The sequence below is a fragment of the Lissotriton helveticus genome, chromosome 8 (genome assembly GCF_964261635.1).
Source record: "Lissotriton helveticus chromosome 8, aLisHel1.1, whole genome shotgun sequence".
Taxonomy (NCBI): domain Eukaryota; kingdom Metazoa; phylum Chordata; class Amphibia; order Caudata; family Salamandridae; genus Lissotriton; species Lissotriton helveticus.
In genome coordinates, this window is record NC_136069.1 from 922,508,982 (window position 1) to 922,534,409 (window position 25,428).

Genomic DNA, 25,428 nt, shown 5'->3' on the forward strand with positions numbered 1-25,428 from the left:
AATGGATATCTCAGTGCTACATGTCAAAGTAAGTACATATGTAAAACACAGTACATGTGAGAGTTGACATATATAAATAACTGTGCATAAGAGCCAGTGAATGTGTGAGTGGCTGTATGGATCATTGTGAACTTGTATCAGGGATTGTATAAGAGAGTAAATATGTGTTAGTATATGTTTGAATAAGTAAGGTGTGTATAACTGTATAGTTGAGGAAATGGAGGTGTGATTGATTCTTTGCATGACTGACTAGGTGTGTGAGTAACTCCATGGATGAGTGACAGTCTGTGAGTGTCTGTTTACACTGAGTGTATCTAAGGTTATATTATAGTCTGAAGAGGTTCATCGTATTATCACATGAATGATGTCATCAGTGATGTGATCAGTAATGTCAAATGAGATGTCATCAGTGATGTCATCAGTGATGTCATTTGAGATGTCATCAGTGATGTCATCAGTGATGTCATTTGAGATGTCATCAGTGATGTTATCGGTGATGTCATCAGTGATGTCATTTGAGATGTCATCAGTGATGTCATCAGTGATGTCATTTGAGATGTCATCAGTGATGTCATTTGAGATGTCATCAGTGATGTCATCAGTGATGTCACTGACCATGTCATGAATGATGTAATATGTGACATGATCAGCAGTGGATTGCGGGCGCGCGATATATAGTTAGTGCAACTAACTATATGCGAATTTCAATGGTTTTGTGTGAGTAAAATAAGGTTTTGTAAATGCTAATTCCTAACTATATATGGTCTATAACCTATGGTTTTTCAGTGAATTTTCAAGGTTTTGTAAATGCTAATTCCTAACTATATATGGTCTATAACCTATGGTTTTTTCAGTGAATATATATATATATATATATATATATATATATATATATATATATATATATATATATATATATATATTACCTACTGGCGATAGCCAGTAGGTATATATAGTTAGGATTTTTTTCCTATGGGATTTTTGAAAATTCTATGTCGAATAACTTTGGCGTTTGAGGACAGAATTGGCTGAATTGTTCAGGAAAATGGAACATTTTGTTTCTGAGCAGCCCCTGAAAATTTGGGGGGGTTTCGTCAAGGGGGGGCCGAGAAAAAAGGGGGGTCCCAAAACGTGTTTTTCCCATGCAATTTTCCATAGGGCGGTTGGCCTCACTTTTAGCCTGAACGGCTGAATGGATTTACACCAAACTTGGCAAAATTGTAGGGACTGGTAGCCCGATGTGCCTTTGCTATGTCTCAAGATATAGGCTCCAGTGGTTTTTACGAAAATTAACTTTGAAAAATATATATTGGGCTACATTGGGCTATATATATGTTGGAGCCCAAATGTAGCCCAATGTAGCCCAATGTAGCCCAATGTAGCCCAAAGATGGCCACCAGAGACAAAAAAAACAAATGTAGCCCAAATATCAGCCAGATGTAGCCCAACTATAGCCCAATGACAGAATGTCCCAGAGTGTTCTAAAGAACAACTAGAGTGCTAACAGTCCTACTTATTACAAAGGTATGGCACACCTGAAGCCATCTTGATTGGAATAAAGTGGTAACTCTTAAAACATTTAATTTAAAAAGGAACAAAATGAGGGGGTTCATTTTGCCATAGAAAGTATGATTAGCGAATATATGACGAAATCCCGCATACCATCAGTCCGCAAAAAAAATCCCGCATGTACTATTAGGCCGCAAATTAAAATAACAAAAACTTTTAGAACGAATATGCCTTTAGCATACACTAAACAACTAAACGACCCTAAACCCTAAAACACTACCCCCAGCATGACCCTACACTACAAACAGTACAACACTACCCTAAACCCTAAAACACTACCCCCAGCATGACCCTACACTACACAAACACTACAACACTACCCTAAACCCTAAAACACTACCCCCAGCATGACCCTACACTACGCAAACACTACAACACAACCCTAAACCCTAAAACACTACCCCCAGCATGACCCTACACTACGCAAACACTACAACACTACCCTAAACCCTAAAACACTACCCCCAGCATGACCCTACACTACGCAAACACTACAACACTACCCAAAACCCTAAAACACTACACCCCAGCATGACCCTACACTACGCAAACACTACAACACTACCCTAAACCCTAAAACACTACCCCCAGCATGACCCTACACTACGCAAACACTACAACACTACCCAAAACCCTAAAACACTACACCCCAGCATGACCCTAAACTACGCAAACACTACAACACTACCCTAAACCCTAAAACACTACCCCCAGCATGACCCTACACTACGCAAACACTACAACACTACCCTAAACCCTAAAACACTACCCCCAGCATGACCCTACACTACGCAAACACTACAACACTACCCTAAACCCTAAAACACTACCCCCAGCATGACCCTACACTACGCAAACACTACAACACTACCCTAAACCCTAAAACACTACCCCCAGCATGGCCCTACACAACGCAAACACTACAACACTACCCAAAACCCTAAAACACTACCCCCAGCATGACCCTACACTACGCAAACACTACAACACTACCCAAAACCCTAAAACACTACCCCCCAGCATGACCCTACACTACGCAAACACTACAACACTACCCAAAACCCTAAAACACTACCCGCAGCATGACCCTACACTACGCAAACACTACAACACTACCCTAAACCCTAAAACACTACCCCCAGCATGACCCTACACTACGCAAACACTACAACACTACCCTAAACCCTAAAACACTACCCCCAGCATGGCCCTACACAACGCAAACACTACAACACTACCCAAAACCCTAAAACACTACCCCCAGCATGACCCTACACTACGCAAACACTACAACACTACCCAAAACCCTAAAACACTACCCCCCAGCATGACCCTACACTACGCAAACACTACAACACTACCCAAAACCCTAAAACACTACCCGCAGCATGACCCTACACTACGCAAACACTACAACACTACCCAAAACCCTAAAACACTACCCCCAGCATGACCCTACACTACGCAAACACTACAACACTACCCAAAACCCTAAAACACTACACCCCAGCATGACCCTACACTACGCAAACACTACAACACTACCCAAAACCCTAAAACACTACCCCCAGCATGACCCTACACTACGCAAACACTACAACACTACCCAAAACCCTAAAACACTACCCCCAGCATGACCCTACACTACGCAAACACTACAACACTACCCTAAACCCTAAAACACTAGCCCCAGCATGACCCTACACTACGCAAACACTACAACACAACCCTAAACCCTAAAACACTACCCCCAGCATGACCCTACACTACGCAAACACTACAACACTACCCTAAACCCTAAAACACTACCCCCAGCATGACCCTACACTACGCAAACACTACAACACAACCCTAAACCCTAAAACACTACCCCCAGCATGACCCTACACTAAACAACCACCACAACTCTACACTACACTAACACAACACTACACTACACAACACTACACTACACTACACAATCACTAACCCACGAAAAAATTAACACAAACCCACTTACCTCTCTCGTCATCGTGGTTTTCACAACGCAAATGCATTTATCATACATGCCTTTAAAACGTAATTCTTTGTAAAGGCATGCGCGATAAATGCACATGCGTTTTGAAAAAATGCGGGATGTAAATGTGCTGGACTTGTAAAGCGCACAGCTGCCCGTAAGCGTCCCGGCGCTTGCTTAGGGAACCCGTCCTGGTATTCCCCTGTGAGAAACCCCGGCAGGGTGTCCACAAGGTGAAAGCCAGGCATCCCGCCACGAGGGGCCGTAGTGGAGATTAAGCAAGCTATTGCCCAGAGTTGCAGAGTGTGACCCCATGAGTTGAGTAGGCACCAGAGCGAGAATTGTCGAGTCCGTGGAATTTTGAGCCCGAGACCCACCGAGGCGGGGAATCGAACCCTGGTCCACGGTCGATCTCAGCTTCCGGGTCTGCCGCCTCTAACCACTGAGCCACGCTTCTCCACAAGGTATGCGAGGTCAATGACCTTGCGGGATAATGGTATGCGGACTGACAGTCTGCGGGATAAAAAATGCGGGAAAATGGCTGCAAACCATGATTAGCAGCAGACTTCCCTGGTGAGCACTAGCTTTACTACAGTGATCTAATGAGCAACTAGAGTGCTAACATTCAGAATTTATGACAAATGTGTGACACATCTGAATGCCTTCTTGATAGAACCAAAGTAAACAAGCATTGAAAATGCAATAGATCTCGCCCTCGTTTAAGTTAAAGCCATTCTGTTTGTAATGAGGTGGCTTTTTAGCTTTGCTTTTATTAGTGTTTTTAAAACTTTCATGTAAATAACATGCATATGTATGCATATATGTATATGTATGCATGCATTTATATTTATATAGATATGCAGATTATATATGTTTATATATGTATATTACCTACTGGCGATAGCCAGTGGGTATATATAGTTAGGATTTTTTCTCTATGGGATTTCTGAACATTCTATGTCTAATAACTTTGGCGTTTGTGGACGGAATTGGCTGAAATTTTCAGGAAAATGGCACATTTTGTTTCTGAGCAGCCCCTGAAAATTTGGGGGGGTTTCGTCAAGGGGGGGCCGAGAAAAAAGGGGGGTCCCAAAACGCGTTTTTCCCATTCATTTTTCCATAGGGCGGTTGGACTCACTTTTAGCTCGAACGGCTGAATAGATTTACATGGAACTTGGCAAAATTGTAGATATGGTTTGCCCGACGTGCCTTTGCTATGTCTCAATATATGTGCTCCAGTGGATTTTGAGAAATTAACGTTTAAAAAAATATATATATCTGTGACAGCGCTCCGGTTAGCGCCCCGGTTCGCGTACCTGACGCGTAACGGAACTTCGCGAAGCGAAGCTGATTGGCTCTCCGGTGTCTGTCAACATTCTAAACAGTCCGGAGCGGCCGCCATCTTGTCTCTCGGTACGATCGAGAGACAAGATGTGGTGAAAAAAAAAGGGGGAAATGAAGGAAAGGGGGCAAGGTAAACCCCTCCTGACCCCCTAGGATTGATGAGGGGGATATTAAAGTCCCCCGCGATTTTTCGCGGTAGAGGCGCTTCCCGGTACGCGAACCGGGCAGCTAACCGGCAGCGTAACGGGAGTCCGCCATCTTGTGTTTTTGGAGCGTCCGGTTCGCGTACCGGGTAGCGTCCCGGTAAGCGTAACAAGGGGAAAACCAAGAGAAACAGTAAAAAAAAAATTAAGGGAATAGATTTCCAGCAAACTTGGCAAAATTGTAGGGACTGTTTGTTTGATGTGCCTTTGCAAGGCCTCAAGATATGTGCACATGTGGATTTTGTCTAATTAAGGTTAAAAAAAATATATATATCTGTAAGCGTGCTCCGGCACGCTTACGTTACGGGTTTTGTTTGCGCTGCAGAGCCGATACGTCACGGTTATGCGACGCGTCATGAGGCGTCTCACGTGGCTACGTGATACGTCACGTAATAAAGAATATATTTTACAGCTATAGATATTAGCTTTTAAAAAACCAATGAAATTCACTGAAAAAACCATAGGTTATAGACCATATATAGTTAGGAATTTGCATTTACAAAACCTTGAAAATTCACTGAAAAAAACATAGGTTAGAGACCATATATAGTTAGCTGGACCTTTTATTGACATAAAACCAATGAAATTCCATATATAGTTAGTTGCACTAACTATATATCGCGCACCCGCAATCCACTGCTGATGATGTCACATATTACATCATTCATAACATGGTCAGTGACATCACTGATGACATCACTGATGACATCTCAAATGACATCACTGATGACATCACTGATGACATCTCAAATGACATCACTGATGACATCATGACACACCAATACCAGTTACTACATACGCACTCACTGATTCCTACGTCTACACACACATTCACTCATTCACCCATACAATCACTCATGCATACAGTCACTCATTATTACAACACTATCATATGCACTCATACACCTATGCAGACACTCACACACTGCCACTCATCCATGGAGTTACTCACACACCTAGTCAGTCCTGTAAAGAATCAATCACACTTCCATTTCCTCATCTATACAGTTAAACACAGAACACCATACTTCAGTGACATCACTGATGACATCACTGATGACATCTCAAATGACATCACTGATGACATCTCAAATTACATCACTGATGACATCATGACACACCAATACCAGTTACTACATACGAACTCACTGATTCCTACGTCTACACACACATTCACTCATTCACCCATACAATCACTCATACATACAGTCACTCATTATTACAACACTATCATATGCACTCATACACCTAGTCAGTCCTGTGAAGAATCAATCACACTTCGATTTCCTCATCTATACAGTTAAACACAGAACACCATACTTTTCACACATATACTAACACATACTTACTCTCTTATACAATCACTGATACAAGTACACATTGATATGCACAGTCACACACCTCCCATCCAGCCACACACACACTCAGTCTTCCATACATCCACTCATTCTTCAATATGTAAAACATATTTAAACTTTACAAAAACACACAGACACTAGATGATGTCATCAGTGATGTCATTTGAGATGTCATCAGTGATGTCATCAGTGATGTCATTTGAGATGTCATCAGTGATGTCATCAGTGATGTCACTGACCATGTCATGAATGATGTAATATGTGACATCATCAGCAGTGGATTGTGGGTGCGCGATATATAGTTAGTGCAACTAACTATATATGGAATTTCATTGGTTTTATGTCAATAAAAGGTCCAGCTAACTATATATGGTCTCTAACCTATGTTTTTTTCAGTGAATTTTCAAGGTTTTGTAAATGCAAATTCCTAACTATATATGGTCTATAACCTATGTTTTTTTCAGTGAATTTATATATATATATATATATTATCACCAAAGCGATCCTTCAGCAATAGGAGCGCTCACCAGTGTGTGCTCGCCCCAGGGCTGGATCAGAGCCCGAATTTCAATTTTCACCACAAAATTGGGCAGCACAACCGGATACTTAAGGAAGCTTTATTATTCAACACAACACCCCACCGACGCGTTTCAGCCTCACGGCTTTTCTCACGGTCAGCAAGTCCCTTCTCACTTTCCAGTTATATACTGCCCCACCTTAGCTTTAAGGTAGCATTGTGGGATACGTAGTTCTTACTGATTAAAAATTAACTTCATTTCAACAGACAAAAGGACTGGTGTGTTCACATATAGTCATGTATAGTACAAAGCGTCCGAAATGCGTTTCACTCAGGGCATACATTTTCAAAATTATTTGACAAATGTTTGATTTGTAGTCTTTACGATCATGGAAGCGCGAGTTGCAAAACGCGCGACCAAAGCGTCCACAATGTTTAAACCTGGGGCAACAAAGGATGATATTGTACAAACCAACACGGCGTCAGAAAAAGAAAATATGACATTAAAACAACAGATAAACGCATTGGAACGTTTGTATAAAAAAGAAGTGAATAAAAGTTGGGAAGTTATAACGCTTGAAAATTATGTGGAAGTAAAACGAATTCCACGAGGACTGCGAATCTTTACCATGCCCACTCACCCAGATACGAAAGAGGAACTGATCAGTGAATGGTTGGAAAATAATACGATATGATCTTTAAATATGATGCGCATTCTTATAAAACATGCCAAAATGGATATTGATGAGATAACTGTAAAAATCAAAGAGCTAGAGGAACTTCTCTCTACAGAAACCAACAAAGAAGAGATCGCCAAAATGCGACAAGAAATGGAAGCAAGATTAGAGGCATATGAAATCGAGATTGAAGAACGCAAGGAACGAAAGTTCAGGAGAGACGAACTTGATTACTTGCATGGCAGAATCCTAACGTTTGCACGACGATACGATAATCTGAAAAGGAACTTCCAACCGAATCAACAAATATCCAGTGGAAGTGAATCAGATGCGAGTTTAATCGATGCAACGCGTTATCAGTCAAAAAACTTGACTGTTTTAGAGGAGGTAAAATTGGTGAACATGGAGAAAAACATCACCAGAGGAAGAGGAAGGGGAAGAGCTTCCTTCCCAAACAGGGGAAGAGGCAGAGCCACCCAAAACCAACCAAGTCCCTCACCAGCACCCGCAAAACCCGCAGGTCAAAACGAAAAAAGACAATATCACCTCCGCAACAGGAAGTGACCAATCTGATTGTGAATTTATCGCAATATCAATTAACAGCTGAAGAACGCAATGTGCTGAATAAAGGTTTATCATTCTGCCCGGAAGCCCATTTTGATTATCCTCAGGTTAAAATTGATTTATATAAATTCGTAAGAAAGTTGAAACTAGCCAAAATACATGCGAACAAAGTGACATCCACCAATATCGCTAACTCACTGGAACAGGCAAAAGAAGAAGAATCGACAATGACCATTGAACAAATACCACATTTAAGAGAAACATTTGAACTGATGTTTAATCCAATGGGGGAAACTGTAACTGATGTACAAATGTTGGAACAAATGAACATTATAACCAATCAGAGCAAAGATACTGGATTAAAGAAAAAGTCTCGATTTTATCCAATCTTATCACCAGGGAATAAAATTGATCCGTTCGCAGATGCCATGACAGAGGAAATTGACAATCTTACAAAGATCAAGGACAATAGAAGGGAAAATCTCTCCACGAAAGAACGGAAAGCTATCCAAAATCTGATGGACAATGGAGCAATAACGATTAAACCCGCGGACAAGGGTGGGAATATCGTTATTATGGACACCACTGAGTATATCAAGGAAGCTGAGAGACAGCTCAATGTGGAACATCATTATAGTAAACTACAAACGAATCCAATTCCTAAGATGACATCAGATTTAAAAGAGTTACTTCAGAGCTACTATGCAAAAGGGTTAATTAACGAGGAAGAAAAGAAATTCATGACAACGGAATATCCCATTACACCATGCATTTATTTTTTGCCCAAGATCCATAAGACACTGATCGATCCCCCGGGGAGACCAATTGTCTCCTCTTGCAGCTCAATATATGAAAATGTTTCACGGTATGTCGATACTTTTCTTGCACCCATCGCCCAAAGTATGCCATCGTATCTGAAAGATACTGGAGATTTCCTTAGAACACTAATGAATATGACTTGGGATCCCAACTATCTTTTAGTGACAATTGACGCTGTGTCATTATATACATCAATCAAACACAACGTGGGACTACAAGCTTGTAAATATTTTCTGCAACAACGAAGCATCAAGGAACTTGAACATACGTCAATGCTACTCAATTTGATAGAGATATGTCTCAAAAATAATGTGTTTCTTTTTAACAATGATCTGTACAGGCAAGAGTGTGGCACGGCCATGGGGATTTCATTTTCCCCAAATTATGCAAATGTGACCATGGGATGGTGGGAAAAAACTATTGCATGGAACGATAACCACCAGGAAGAATTGGATCGCATAATCCTATGGGTCAGATATATTGATGATCTTTTTCTGATCTGGAAGGGGAGCGACGAACAATTTCAAAAATACTTCACCAGACTAAACAACAATGAGGTTGGCCTACAATTCACCTGTGCAACCAATAAGAGAGAAATAGATTTTTTAGATACCAAGGTCTATATCTCCAATGGTAAAATTGAAACAACTCTGTTCCGCAAAAAGACTGCCACAAACAGTGTGCTACATGGCACCAGCTTTCATCCCAAAACACTAGTGAAAAGTATCCCATACGGGGAGTTTGTACGCTTAAAAAGAAACTGTTCGAATACAGAAGATGCAGAAAAACACATACAACAAAGCACGACAAGATTCCTATCAAGGGGATATAAAAACTATGTCCTGAAAAATTGTAAAAAGAAAGTGGATAAGATCAGCAGAGCAGAAACTTTGATGGAAAAGCCAAAACCCCAACAAGACAAAGATCCTCCTAGATTTGTGACAACGTACAGCAAGGAGAGTGGAATAATTGCCAAAAAAATGAAAAAATATTGGCATCTCATCACCAGCGATCTGGATATAGGCACAATGGCTGGCGAACATCCTTCCATCACATACAGAAAAAATACATCTTTGCAAAACCTACTGGTGAAAAGTTTCTTCCAAACCAAACAACAACCGAAATGGTGGACAGAACAAAATATAGGTTTCAAACCCTGTACCTCATGTAAAGCGTGTAAAATAGGAAAGAGAATGAAAAGTGTGGAGGATCCAGATGGCAAAAACATGCCAATCAAACAATATATCACGTGCACATCAAAAAATGTGGTATATGTCATTGAATGCAGATGTGGGATGAAGTATATAGGATGCACCACCTGTATGCTCAAGAAAAGGATACTGGAACATATCCGCGCGGTAAAAAACTCCAACATGCTGTATGCTACAGCTAAACACTTGAATACTTGTCAAAATGGGGACTGGCGAGCAATGAAATACTATGGACTAAAAATGCTCACAAAATCAGAGAGAGGAGGAGACACAACTCGACTCCTTCGACAAATGGAATCACGCCTCATCGTTCGGTTCCGCACCAAGCATCCCAAAGGGATGAACTTTGGAGAAGATCTCCACGTACATCTGGAGTAGAAGTAAAGATCGCGCTGAACTGAGTAGAAAACATTATGAATAGGGTACTATACCCAATACAGTAAAGACTACAAATCAAACATTTGTCAAATAATTTTGAAAATGTATGCCCTGAGTGAAACGCATTTCGGACGCTTTGTACTATACATGACTATATGTGAACACACCAGTCCTTTTGTCTGTTGAAATGAAGTTAATTTTTAATCAGTAAGAACTACGTATCCCACAATGCTACCTTAAAGCTAAGGTGGGGCAGTATATAACTGGAAAGTGAGAAGGGACTTGCTGACCGTGAGAAAAGCCGTGAGGCTGAAACGCGTCGGTGGGGTGTTGTGTTGAATAATAAAGCTTCCTTAAGTATCCGGTTGTGCTGCCCAATTTTGTGGTGAAAAAAATAAAAAATAAATATATATATATATATATATATATATATATATATATATATATATATATATATATATATATATATATATATATATATATATATATATATGTATGTATGTGTGTGTGTGTGTGTGTGTGTGTGTGTGTGTGTGTGAGAGAGTATAAATATCTTCACGAAATTACTAGTTTGCCAATCACTTCATCTGCTTTCTGGAAAGTTTTGGGGTGATCCGTCAAGCGGGGGCCAAGAAAAGGGGGGCAAGAAAAGTGGGCCGAACCGGTGAATGGAATTAAACCAAAGTTGACAGATATGTGGATCTTGGTCCAGAAGGAGTGCTTTTTGTAATTGTGTGTTAATCTGTTCAGTAGTTTTTGAGTTATTAAAGTAAAAAGATTTATGTATATCTATAGAAGCAGATTTACTGCGGCTAAACCACAGAGCCATGCGGCTACAACAATGCCGTGATTGCCTGGCCCCAACTTGGGAGGAAAGTTGCGGCTGCCATTTTGTGCATTGGGACTCAGTACTCAGGGGGAAATACAATTTAAAGTGACAGAAGAGGTTAGGGTAGAGGTACCCTGACTCCAAAGGACTGCTGGAGGGGTCTATGAGAGACCCCTCATGGGAAAGAAAATGTCCCAAATTTTTTGTTGTTGCTGTCAGCAGATCCACCTCGATGCTCAGTGTGACCCCCTGTGTGCTCCAAGGCGGGTCTGGTGATATAGATCCCAATTAACAAAAATACACATACACCTACTCACACACCCACACACCTACTCACACTCACTCACACACCCACACAACCACTCACACACCCACTCATACACCCATACAGCCACTCACACACATACTCACAGACCCACAAAACCATTCACACATAGTCCCAGAGCCAAAACACCCACACAACCACTCACACACCCATACATCCACTCACGAACCCACTCAGACCCACAAAACCACTACCAAACCAACACACAGTCTCACACAGCCACGCATGCAGCCACTCACACACCCACTGACAACCCCCTACAGCCACTCACATACCGACTCACAGACCCACAAAACCACAAACACCTACTCACAGACCCACACAATCACTCACACTCTCATTTACACACCCACTCACACACCCACATAAAAACCATACAACCACTCGCACACCCACTCACACTGCCATAAAACCACTCACACACCTATTCACACAGCCACTCCCACACCTGCTTACATACTCACACACCAATATAGCCCCTCACACGCCAAGTTCAAGTTCAAGTTCAGAGATTTGTATAGCGCACTACTCACCCATAGGGTCTCAAGGCGCTTGTGGGAGGGGGAGCATTATTTATCGAATAGCCAGGTTTTAAGTTCCTTTCTGAAGGAAATGTGGTTCTGTGTGAGGCGGAGGTGAGTGGGGAGTGAGTTCCAGGTCTTGGCCGCCAGGTAGGAAAAGGATCTTCCTCCCATGGTGGATCTGTGGATGCGCGGGACTGCGGCAAGCGCTTGGTTGGAGGATCTTAGTTGGCGGGTGGGTGTGTAGAAGGACAGTCGTGTGTTGAGGCATTCGGGTCCTATATTGTAGAGGGCCTTGTGGGCGTGGGTGAGGAGACGGAACGTTATTCTCTTGTTGACGGGAAGCCAGTGGAGGTCTTTCAGGTGGGTGGTAATGTGAGCTTGGCGAGGGATGTCACAGTCACTCACACCACCACTCACACTCAAGCACACGGGGAGAGATACAATTATAGAAATTGATATAGCATACATTTGCATTAAATGTGTTGTTCTATTGGTATTGAATGTGTGCTATTGGTTGGTAATGGATCCATAGATCCATAATATGAATTTAAGAAAAGAAAGACTTGGTGCATTGCATTTACAGAAAGACTACATAGGTTGCTTACCTTCATTTTTAATTCTAATTTTTTTAAATATATAATACAAATGAATGTGTGAATAAAAGTATTTACAAACTTGTGAAAATGTTACAGGGACATTATAGTTATGACATAGCATTAAAATCATAGAAATTCACTGACAAAAACAAAGGTTAAAGGAACATTATAGTTAGGAAATATAAATAAAAACAACTTATAAAATCACTGAAAAAAATTAAGGTTAAAGGGACCTTATAGGTAGGTTCAGATTTTTCAGGTACAAACCCATAGAAGTTCAGCAGTTAAAGTTGCCTGAGTTGCCTTAGCAAACTATAACTTACGTACTTATGTACTGCTTATGAACTCACAAATTACATAATTCATGACATGGTCAGATACATCACTGATGACATCACTGATGAGATCTCAAATGGCATCACTGAAGACATTACCAATGACATCACCTTTTTATTTCTATTTGTGTCTATATTAATTTGGATTTTTTTATTACATTTATTTTATATTTACTTTCTAACATACCTTCACTTTATTAAATTTGCCTTTGCATTTTCTTTATTGCATATAGTTTTAAAGTATTTCCTAAGTGAAGTTTTTTAAAGTAGTAATATCAAATGTAAATGTGTATGATTACCTACGTCATGTCAATATTTTTGTCCACTATATTCTTGTCGACAAAGTGGTTTTGCTTTACATAGCTAAGTATATAAAGTCAATATTTTAGCCCTGAATATTTTTTCCGAAATCCCTCAATTTTATATCATAGAATCCCAGGTTGTAATAAATAAGTGAATGTTGGCATGGGTTGAGATTTATGGATACACCACTCTGTGTCCCATGTGGATTAGAAAATACAGGGGTTGAGGATAGAAACAAGACAGTCAAAAGACAATCACAAATCAACAGAAACAAGAACATTTAAATGTTCAGCATCAATAGATTATATTGCCTAAAGATATCTTTATGGTCACTTTTTACTACTAATCCTATCCCTTCTCCTATTCTTAGCTATCTAGAGGCCACTCAGTAATGGCATTACCAATGTTTAATTTATATGAATGCCGTGCTCATAGCTCTGTTCAGAAGTCCGCTGTTAGCCATGTCAGCCTTAGGGTGGTCTTCTCCCAAACCTTTTGCCAAAACCCTCTATTTTTACTGAATTCATTTTTGTTAGCCTTCGAATGATGTGCACTTTATCACTGCTTAAGTGGTTGTGCTCTCTCCTTTAAACTTGGTAACATTGGCTTACACCTGATTGGCATATTTATTGTACTTCTAAGTCCCTTGTAGGGTGGTATATCATATACACAGAGCCTGTAAATTAAATACAACTAGTGGGCCTGCAGCACTTATAGTGCACCCACTTAAGTAGCCCCTTAGACCATATCCCAGGTAAATGGTAAAGTTGGATTTTAAGTTACAAATTTGAAAATGCCATTTTAAGAAAGTTGTCATTTTCCTGCCCTATACTATTTTGTGCTCGCAGCCTCTCCTGGGTTACATGCCTGGGTGTAATTGGCAGTTGGACTTTGTTTATTCTTCTCAGAAAGCCACACAATAGAGTGATTATGTGTGCCTGGATAAGCCATCAACTGGCAGGCTGGGGGAGTGCAACTGGCCACAGTGCCACTTGCAACTGAACAGGCTGTGCTCTGCCTCCACACAATTGATTTGCCACCTCTGCATTGTTTATGCAGCCAGCTTGCAACCAGGGCAAGAAAGTCAGGAAACTTCAAGCACTTCAAAGTTATTTTTTTAGAAATGTCTCCTACTTCAAAGAAGGCCCCATGTATGAAAAAAGGGCCCTCGACCCACTAATCAGTAGAACGCTGGACTTGAAGGATTACTGTGCTGCTCCTCCAGAAGGACTGCTGCTCTGTTACCCAGCTGTACTGGTCAAATAGTGGAATAGTGTAAGAGGTGTAGCGAAGCGGCCATGTCGACTGACTCCAGAACCCAGGGGCTGACGGTTCAATACCCGGCACCGGCGACAGATCTGCCCATCACCATGTGACTCGGGCAGTAGCTCGCTTAATCTTCCCAACGGCCCCCAGCGCCTTGACACCTTTGGGTAATTGTTAGCGCTTTACAAATACTGGACATTTACATTTACTGATTCTTAAGTGAAGGACTGGACCTACATGTTGAACTCAGGACTACCAGAGTGACTCCAAGGGCCAGTTGGCTGGCCTCCTGATCAGAAGCCTCAGGGACTGAACAGGCTCAAACCACCGTGAATCCAGCACCTGGACTCAGGCTGCTGTGATTATTGTCCCCCAAATGGTGCCACCTCGGTCCAGGACCCTTGGATATGGAACTGAAGGTGCTCTGCAGGCCCAGCTGTGGTCCTGCAGGCAGAACGATATAACTCCTTGCAGCTCTGCTTTTGAAGCACCATTGCAGTAGCCATGCATCCCTGATGCAGGACTTTGCATCACAGCCGGCAGTCTCATCAAATCGGCTGCTGTATGATGCATCTATGATGCAGGCCTTCGCATTGCAAGGCCTTCGTCAATGGCATCCTTGACGAAGACGTATGGCTCCACATTGCAGCCCTGCAGCTTCATTGGAACCACTGGTGCATGACGCATCTTCGATGCAGGACTTGGCATCACAAGCCCCTCGTTGAAGTCATCCTTGAAGATGACTCAGGACCTCATCCCTGCCCCGCATCTCCTCGGTACTGCCGCTGTGTGAGACGCATCCTCAATGAGAGATCACGTAACTCTCACAAACCAGAAATTAAGGTACTCTTGTCCAGTGGGCCTAACTTTATCCGGCCTGGGCTTCATCGCGTTCAGATTGAAATTGTGACTTTATCCTGGTCCAGCAAGACTAGGCAACCAAGGCTGGTGCTTTGAGCTCAGAGGTACTAATTTCACTTAAATCTTCAATATTACATATCTTCGGTTCTACTGATTGGATTTTCATTGTTTTGTTGTCAAATAGTTTATTAGAATTCATTTTATTTTAGTAAATTGGTGTGGATTTTTATTGTGCTATGTTTTCACTTTATTATTGTTTGTGTGCTGCATAACTACTTTACACATTGCCTCTAATTTCAGACTGACTGCTTTTGTGCCAAACTACCAGGAGATTAAGCACAGGTTAATATAGTGAACTTCTTGGTTCACTCTGATGGGGATTGTAACTGTTGTTTGAACAGGGGTACAGCCCACCATTCAACCAACTACCACATTTCTTGCACACACTTCCAATGCCATTTAATGCCAGCCCGAAGAATACCAAAGCTGTGCAGTCTTCAATTCACTTCAGGTTTCTGTTAGCTACTGCCAGACTGGCAGTAGTTTACGGAAACCTGAAGTGCCAGACACTCTGAATCTTTAGGTCACTGCTTCTGCCCTTTATTGCGGGTTTCCCGTCTTTCTCTGCCTTTAGGCTTTGTTTGTCATTCCCTCTCTTGCTATAGAGAAATGTCTTACGCAAACAAATAAGTGCTGGTTCTCAAAAAAAATGCTGGTGGCAACCACCCATCTCAAATCAAACACTGGCCATGACTACAAACAGGCATCATTTAATGTTGCTGATGAGACCGGGACCTTTAGCAGCTTCCATGCGTTCAAAGAGCAGGTACAAAAACAAAACTAAACACTGATGCATAGGTATTTTAAATTACAATATCTACATAATTATGTCCAGAAATAGTCAACAGAATGCCAGCTCACTCTATTTAGTGTGCTGGTATTCTGTTCTCCCAGCGCACTCTATCTAGGCAATGTGTGGGTCGTAGAGGTTTTGATGCTGTTTCTGTAGGGTTTATCCTATAATCAAATGTCTCTGGTTGAAGCCCCAGCCATAGACGTCATTTAGCGCTCGCCAGTGGTCGCAGCTTTGACCCCTGACTTGCCCATTGCGACCTCAGGCAGTGCATTTTGTGGCACCTGGCCTCTGAGATGGCAAAAGTAATGCCAAGAACAGAAGCAAGGCAAACAGTGCAGTTTACTTTTGGCAGCACCAGCTGCGAACTGAGGCATTCAACTTCTAGCTCAGTAAAGGAAATGAGGCTATAGCAGTGCAATGTATATCGTCTTGAATAAAGTTTAAAAAGAAAAAAAAAATGTTTAAGCAAGATGTTGTAGATTTTATTATTGCAAACATATAGTAAATTATGTTTTGAGTAAAAGAAACCTCACCTATGTGGTGTAGTGAGTGATATTTCCTTACAAGTGATGTTAATGAAAATTAATTATCAATCATAAGGATCAATTTATGACGATAACTTGTTCACAATGTTCTATATAAAGAATTACAGGTGAACAAAACAAAGAATGTTTTTTTGTGCGTTTTCAGTAATTTACCAATACATTTAATGCCTAAGGAATATACTAGGGAAACAATTAAATCATGAGTTTGAGGTATAAATATTTTGGCTTACCAGTGCTTTTTTTGGTCGAGCATTCGAGATCTCCTGTATATATTTTAGTATAAACTTATTTACTTTAGTATATACTCATATGTGTATGTACTTTGTGGGCTCTGGAGATCAGCCCTAGGACTTGTCTGCTTCCGCTTAGGGGCTTTTTTTCAGTTTCTCTGCCTCTATTTAACTGTCTTGATAGAAAACGACCAGCAGAGGTCAGTAAAATACCAGAATCACTTTAGCATTCTCTAAATTCCAGTCCATAGAAATGGTCTTTCACAATCACCTGTAGACAATAATATTTATTTCAAATCTTGTATTTTCAGTGATATGACCACCGAAGGCCCTGATTTTATATTAAAAACAGAGCTTTTGACCATACCCTTTCCTGCTGAAAGGCAATATTTCTCTCTATGTGTTCTCATACCTGGCGCGTCACGCAGTTTGGTGCTTACTTTCCCTCCAAGTTAAAGAACAGTAGATGTTTCAACACCCATGCTAATGTGCTGCATAACTAAATACATATAAGGTCCCAAAGGTGAGACCGATTCTTTTGCAAATGCTTGTTTTTATTTTAGTGTCATTATATTATCCTATTCCAATAAACACATAATAGTTAGTGCAATAAAAAAATTAAAAAGTGTAATGTTTCTAACATTGCAGTGCCTTATTTAAAATGTAGGTGGTATTTAAAATGGAACTTTATTTGTGTTAAATTGTGTTATTATATAATTAGCACTTATGAGCCTCAATTTCAGCAATGTCAGTTATTGTGGTTAGTGTTAGGTCATCAGGGATAAGGTCTTTGACATGACTTCCTCCGAGTATTTAGGGTCAGATCATGTATGTCATTTCATGTAATGTCATTGAGTCGAGGAGAAGGTATGTGATGTCACTTCCGCTACCCCAGGCATTTTAGTAAATTGACACCCATGGTCCCAACTCCGATAAATATCTAACTGGACTGCTCCGTATGCTATGTCCCGGACTCATTTACACCCCAGAGTCCACATTTAGTTTCCCACATGCAACAGCCCAGGTAGACTTTCACGATTTTCAAAGAAAGGGGCATGTCACATGGCATTCAAAATATTTGTGTACTTGAGTAGCACACTATGTGCTTGGAAAACACGCACCTGGTACAATGACTATTACGCATCAGTAGTGATTTCAGAATTCAAACACTTACTCTACACAAAGGTACACGTGATGCTACATTTTCAAAAGAAAGGATAGATAGGGTAGGTATTCAGATCGTGATTGGTGGATGATGTCGTGGCTGGGTGGGGCCAGGAAGAAGGTTATCTGTAATTGACATTCTCCTTTCTCAGAAAGATGATGCAAAGATATCAAAGTATTTGGTTTTCCAATGTTCTTATTATTAACAATCTGGTTGATATACTGAAAAGTGAAGCAGTCAGTGCATTATACATTTTGGCTCCTATATAGATTGTTGGAAGACCTGAAGGGAAGGATAACCGGTGGTCATACAACCGAAGGAGCCCTCTCTACATCAGCATGACAAAAAACAACCAATCTTAAAATGTGCTGCAATGACTCACCCTTTCCTCCAAAATCTTGGCGTACTTTTGATGATATTTCAACTGCATGGTAAAAAAGAGTAAAAATAAAGGTTTGAGATGGGATATGTTTAAACTGAAAAACATGCACGATGAACATCAAGACATTCTCTGCCTGCGGAAGGGACCAGTCACCTTAAATAAGTTCAAGTACTACAGCATCAGGCCTATGTCAATGTCTTTCCCGTCACAAGCCCACTTGGCCTTCCTTCCACATTACTTTCTGGGTGCCTTGAAGTAAACGGTATACCTGTGCATGCCCTCCTGCCTCGTTTCAAGGAGTGCACAGCTTTGAGCAAATTACTTTTGTTTTTGATAAGAGATTTACATTTGCCTTACTCAGTGCCAGCTTAGGGCGGTGGGTTTAGTGTCCCTGCACCAAGCGCCAAGCTCGGGGACGCTGCATTTTTAAATCTCTTAAGTGGTTAAAGGGAGCTGTTGCAGAGTTTTGACCAGTGGCAGTTTTGACACATAAATTTGGGCAGCGGTTTAATGTGCCTGCTGCAAAGCAAAATGTGTAACATGCAGATCACGGAATTGTATTTTATTTAGATAGCTCAGTGGGCTACTAATTTTCCCACAGAGATCCTTTTATTACTTGCAGTGTATACGTTACAATCTTTTTAATATAGTGCAGTGAGCTAGGAACTGGCAGCAAAATGCTGCATGCAAACTACCTGGCATAGGTTCAGAACCTTACGTTTCTTCCCCAATCTTTGGCTACTTTAAGTTTGCTAAAAAGGGGTTTCTTTGAATGATACGTTCATATTAGTAAAGGAAACACCAACCACTGTGTTAAATTTTGAATCCTGAGTTTGTGTTTCTCCAGACCAAACACTCTTAACATTTAATGCTTACCAATATGGATGATATAGACTCTTACACCATGCTCTACTCACTGCCTTATGCAGCATTTCCTACACAATGATGTACACACTTGTAGGATTCATCAGTCACTGATAATGTGTATATGTTGTAAGTTTTTTTAACAATGCAGTATATAACTAGTGTGTGTCTGTCTGTGACTTGTTTTTTGTGTTTACATCTTGAGGAATGATTTCGCAGACAGGCAGCAGAGCGCTCACTATACATCCAGATTTCATTAGCTGTATTTCCAAGGCTCAACGGCCTGCTACTGCTTGTCATGAGTGGATATGGTTTGTAATTGGATGATTACAGCAGCTGTAAGCCAATTACAAAGTAGTTCTGCTGAAGTCAGTACAGGCCGGAACAAGACAGCCAGGTAACATTCTTCTGGCACGTGCTAGTAAAGATATTGCTACCTGGTTTATCCCCGCAGAACTGCGCCTCTAGTTATAAGACAGAACGCCTGATAGCTGAGGTGCTTGGCCGCACCTGCGTCTTCCACATATGATATTCTTGAGTTAGGGTCCGATTTAGAGTTTGGTCAAACTGAATGTACGCCACCTGATTTACAGACAGGCAGACCTTAAGACTACGCCATCTCTATCCCTCACATACTCCTCCAACTGCCTGACAAACTAAGGGCCGTTGTAGATTTGACAATTCAACCGCCTGTCCGATTTACAATGGGCGGTCAAATGGCCAATTTTTGCTATCCCTTATTTCCAAAATAGGGCTGTAAGGGACAGCAAAACATTTAAAGACTCCTACACTATGACAGGAAGCTCAAACGGGGGAAGGGTCATTCGTTTAAAAAAAAACATTAAAAGTTTGACGGGCAGTACCATGATTTTGACAGTAATGTCAATCAGCCTTTTAATACATTGATAGGGACTGCAGTGATCACGGATCCTGCGGCTGTCTATAGTTGTCCACAGGGCTGGCGGACAGCTCTTATTTTGGAGGGAGAATTACCTTCAGTATGATGGGAGTAAAGTATTCCAAAATGCAGATGTACTTACCTCACTCTACCAAACTCAAAATCAGTCCCTAATGTTTATTTTCGAGATGTTATTGATAGATTTAGGTTTATCAAATAGCTCAGGCTTGCTCAAGTTCAAACACAGCGTTTTAATATAACCTAACCAGGGGATAGGAATGTCAGTGTCAAGTGATAAACTGTGACAAAGTATCAGCCTAATAAAAGTGGGCTCTGGTTTTTCTCCATATTCAATGCCACAACAACAGATGGAGTCTCAGAAAATCCTCTAGGTAAGGCAAACCCAGTCCGCTGTGGCAGGTATAATTGAACCGATTCTGGGCAGCAGCCACCAACATTCTCAACAAGGCATTTTCTGTCCTTTGTAGATCTCCAATGCCAATGTAACCCCACAAACCGACACCATACATAGCCACAGAAACACACTTCTTTTTGTAAATACTTGTCTCTCTAAGGGAGTTCATCCTCAATCTGAATGCAAATCTAAAGACTGCCTCTGTGGCCTTATCAAACTGCTGCTTCCTGGTGTTTCTCAGGTGCGTCCACTTTCCACCTAAATCCACCTTGCTGATGTTGTGTGACATAAACGGCGTGGGAGCAACTGCAGTATTTGCAGGCTTAGAACCACAGATCAAAGTGAACATTTTCCTCAAACTTATTTTGAAGTGCTAGTTGTCCATAAAAGTTGTGAAGGCATCAAGTAGCTTCTGAAGACCATCAGCAGTTCTCCCCATATGTACAGCATAATCCACATAAAGCAGAGTTGGAATTGTGCAAGCACCTATTAGAGGAATATCCTGGCCTTTGACAACTAAAAACATATTCAGATCATTTATTTATGCAAAGAATAGAAAAGGAGTTAGCCTCATATCCTCCAAATCCTAAAATAATCTTAACAACCACCATTCTGGCCAAATTGCACCTTTGCTGGAATGTCCAGATATAAATGTCTTAAAAAGTGGACTATTTATTCTTTCACTCCCAATTCCATCATAATGGACCAAAGCTAAGTGTAATTAACACACTCGAATGCACTGCTCAGGACCATGAATGCTAAGTGTTTGGAGCCATTCTGGACCCCAGAATACTTGGTATTTAAAATGTTAAGTGGTGAGTGAAGGAAGGGAAGGGAGGTCGGGGTTAGTAATGGTTATGAGAACGTGATTGCCACAGAGCGATTACTACTGAGCCTAAGATGAATGTTAGCTACGAGTAAATATATATACTATAAGCTTTTGTTTAAAAGTGAGCAAATGTTAAGTGAAGGATTTACAAAAGATGTTTTTGATGTTATTTCTACTTACCCCTGACGAAGGACCCGTGGGGGTCCGAAATGCATTGGGCCAACAATAAACTGCTAATGACAAAAGAGAAGGATTCATGAAGAGGGGTGTGATGGGGCCGCTTGAATATGAGAAACTATGAAAATGTGGCACTTTATCTTGCATGGCGTTGAGATGGACATAAGAAGCGGAAATAACTGAAAATGGAGTATATGAAAAACAGAATGAATTTAAAGAGGAGAAAAAAATAACAGAATGCAAATGCACTTTAAGAAGAGGCTGTCGCCACTGTTTTTGGGGCAAAGGAAGCCCCAAAATTATGTTGTTTTGTCTAAGCACGTGCTGTTTGGGCTTAGCGCGCTAAAGTGAGCACGCCACATGTTCAAGTTAGATGGTTGAAATTGAGAGAAGATACGTGATTTAAAATTGAGTGCTACCCACGAATGATTGAACTAAATCAAAAGCAGCACGTAAATTGATAAAAGCAGCATAAATGCTGCCCTTACCAAGTACAATCGTCTTCCAATGGAGTAGGTTAAAACGGAAGATCTGGTCAATGGTGCTAGTTAGTTTACGAAAACCAGCCTGGAAAGAGGACAAAATATTTTCACCTTCTACCCAATCTAATATTTTGCCCAACGTCATTTTCCCAATCACCTTTTGTACAGGTGCCCCGCCTGGGGGGTAAAAAGACCACTAAATGCCTGAGTTTTTTGGGGGGCAAATTTGAATTAGAGTGGGGCTGCCCAAAATGTGCATGCCCATGGCCTCAACATCTCCCCCTCAACAATTACAGCCTTCCAACCCCCTGGGGGGCAGATGGGGCAGTAGCCCCCAATCTGCCCCCCCCCCAAGGGGGATAAAGGCCCATTACACACCAGGGATTTTTTGGGACACATTTTAATTAGGGTGGGGGCTGCCCAAAACAGGGATGCCAATGTCCCCACCACCACCTGCAACAATTACAGCCTTTATGCCCTGCTGGGGGGAAGAAGGGGGCAGTTGCTCCCAATCTGCCCACTAGACGCAAATGATTACTCTGTCTTTTTTATGTATGGGGTTCTGGGCTGCCCAGAATGGGCATACCAATGCCCGACCCCCCAAAACAAATAGCCACAGTATTTCTGACCCCCTTGGGGGCATATCAGGGCAACCCTCCGATATGCAGAGGAAAGCAGACTAGGGACTTATTTGTTAGCAATATGCCTATCTGTCAATTTTGGGCTCTAGCGCAGCCGGCACATAAGGAAACCTAGCAAACCTGTAAATTTTTCCAAATGAGACACCCAGGGGAATCCAGGATGGGGTAACTTGACTGGCTCTCACCAGGTTCTATTACCCAGAAATCCCTTGCAAACCTAAACATTTGTCATAAAAACACATTTCTTCATATTTCTGTGGTGGAAAGTTCTGTAATCTGCGTGGATCCACAAAATTCCACACACCCCGGATTCTCCTAAGTCTTCCAAGAACCTCACTTGCATGGGTAGGCCAAGTGCCCGTAACAGGAAACGGCCCAAAATGCAACGTGGACACACCACATTTAACAGTGAAAATGTACCCTTGTTTTGCAAAGTGCCTAGCTGTAGATTTTGAATCCTAGCTCTGCCGGCACCTAGGGAAACCTAGCAAACCTATATATTTTTTAAAACAAGACACACAGAGAGATCAAGGATGGGGTGCCTTGACTGGCTCTCCCCAGGTTCTGTTACCCAAAATCCTTTGCAAACCTAAAAATGTGTCCAAAAAATCACATTTCACTCAGATGTCTGTCGTGGAAAGTTCTAGAATCTGCGCGGATCCACAAAAATCCACCTACCCCACGTTCCCCAAAGCCTTCCAATAAAAATGGTGCCTCCCTCGTGTGGGCGGCCCAAGCACCCGCGACAGGCAGGGGCCTAAAACGTATTGAGGCGACATCAAAATTGACTATCACCTAAAAACTGGGTTTTGCAAGGGGGGTCACCTGAGTTTTTGGCCCCGTGCTCAGCGGCAATCTAGGGAAAGCTAACAAACCCACACATTTCTGACAACTAGTATCCCGGGGGCTTCCAAGGAGGTATGGCTTGCGTGAATCCCCCAACGTTTCCTTACCCAGAATCCCTTGCAAACCTCAATTTTAGCTGGAAAAAATCACTTTTTCACACGTTTTTGTGTAGAAAAGTGTGACATCACTGGGCTCAATCAAATTTCCTACCACCCAGCATTCCCCCGAGTCTCCTGATAAAAATAATGCCTCACTCGTGTGGGAGGTCCAAGTACCCCCGACAGGCAAGGGCCCAAAACATTTTTTGAAAGGCAATGTTGATGTTGCCTCAAAACGTTTTGTATCCTTGCATGTCGCAGGTACTTGGGCCTCCCACACAAGTGAGGCACCATTTTTATCAGGAGACATGGGGGTACACTGGGTCGAACGAAATATATGTGAGCCCGGTGATGCCCACGCAAAAATGTCTGAAAAAAGTCATTTTTTCAGATAAAATTGAAGTTTGCAAGGGATTCTAGGTAAGGAAACGTTGAGGGATCCACACAAGCGATACCTCCTTGGTAGCCCCTGGGTGTCTAGTTTTCAGAAATGTGTGGGTTTGGGAGGTTTCACTAGGCACTGGCAGAGCTAAGGTACACAAACTACAGCTGGGTACTTTGCCAAAAAAGGGTCATTTTTCACTGCGAAATTGAGGTGTGACCACGTTGCATTTTGCGCCGTTTCCTGTCGCAGGAACTTGGCCGACCCTCACAAGTGAGGTAGCATTTCTCTCGTAAAACTTTGGGGAATGCGGGGTGGGTCAAAAATTGTGGATCCACGCAGATTCCAGAACTTTCCACTACAGAAATATGGGGAACATTTGTTTTTTTTGCCAATTTTTTAGGTTTGCAAAGGATTCTGGGTAACAGAACCCGGTGGGAGGTAGTCAAGTCACCCCATCCTGGAATCCTCTGTGTATGTAGTTTTCAAAAATGTATAGGTTTGCTAGGTTTCCCTAGGTGCCGACAGAGCTAGGGTTAAAAAAGTACAGCTAGGCATTTTGCCAAAAAAGGTCATTTTCATTGCAAAATTGAGGTGTGACCAAGTTGCGTTTTGCGCCGTTTCCTTTCGCAGGCACTAGGCAGACCTACACAAGTGAGGTACCGTTTTACTTGGAAGACTTTGGGAAACGCGGGGTGGGTGGAAATTTGTGGATCCAGGCAGATTCCAGAACATTCCACCACAGAAATGTGGGGAAAATGTAAGTTTTTTTGACAATTTATTTTGGTTTGCAAGGGATTCTGGGAAACAGAATCTGGTGGGAGGCAGTCAAGTCACCCCATCCTGGATTCCCCGGGGTGTCTAGTTTTCAAAAACTGCATAGGTTTGCTAGGTTGCCCTAGGTGCCAGCAGAGCTAAGGTTAAAAAACTACAGCTAGGCACT

General features: G+C 41.7%; 1 protein-coding gene across 5 annotated transcripts in view; it reads right to left on the reverse strand.

Annotated features, from left to right (window-relative positions):
• LOC144773006 (uncharacterized) overlaps nt 1-25,428 on the reverse strand; it is a 2,495,654-nt gene that overhangs the window by 2,410,111 nt on the left and 60,115 nt on the right. For all 5 annotated transcript variants that reach the window (XR_013599895.1, XM_078657750.1, XM_078657753.1 and 2 more), the window contains exon 2: nt 18,854-18,895. Coding sequence is in view for 4 of the 5 variants with exons in the window: in XM_078657750.1 (XP_078513876.1) it covers nt 18,854-18,895 (42 nt within the window). In the remaining variant the exon portion in view is untranslated. The remainder of the gene's footprint in view (nt 1-18,853; nt 18,896-25,428) is intronic.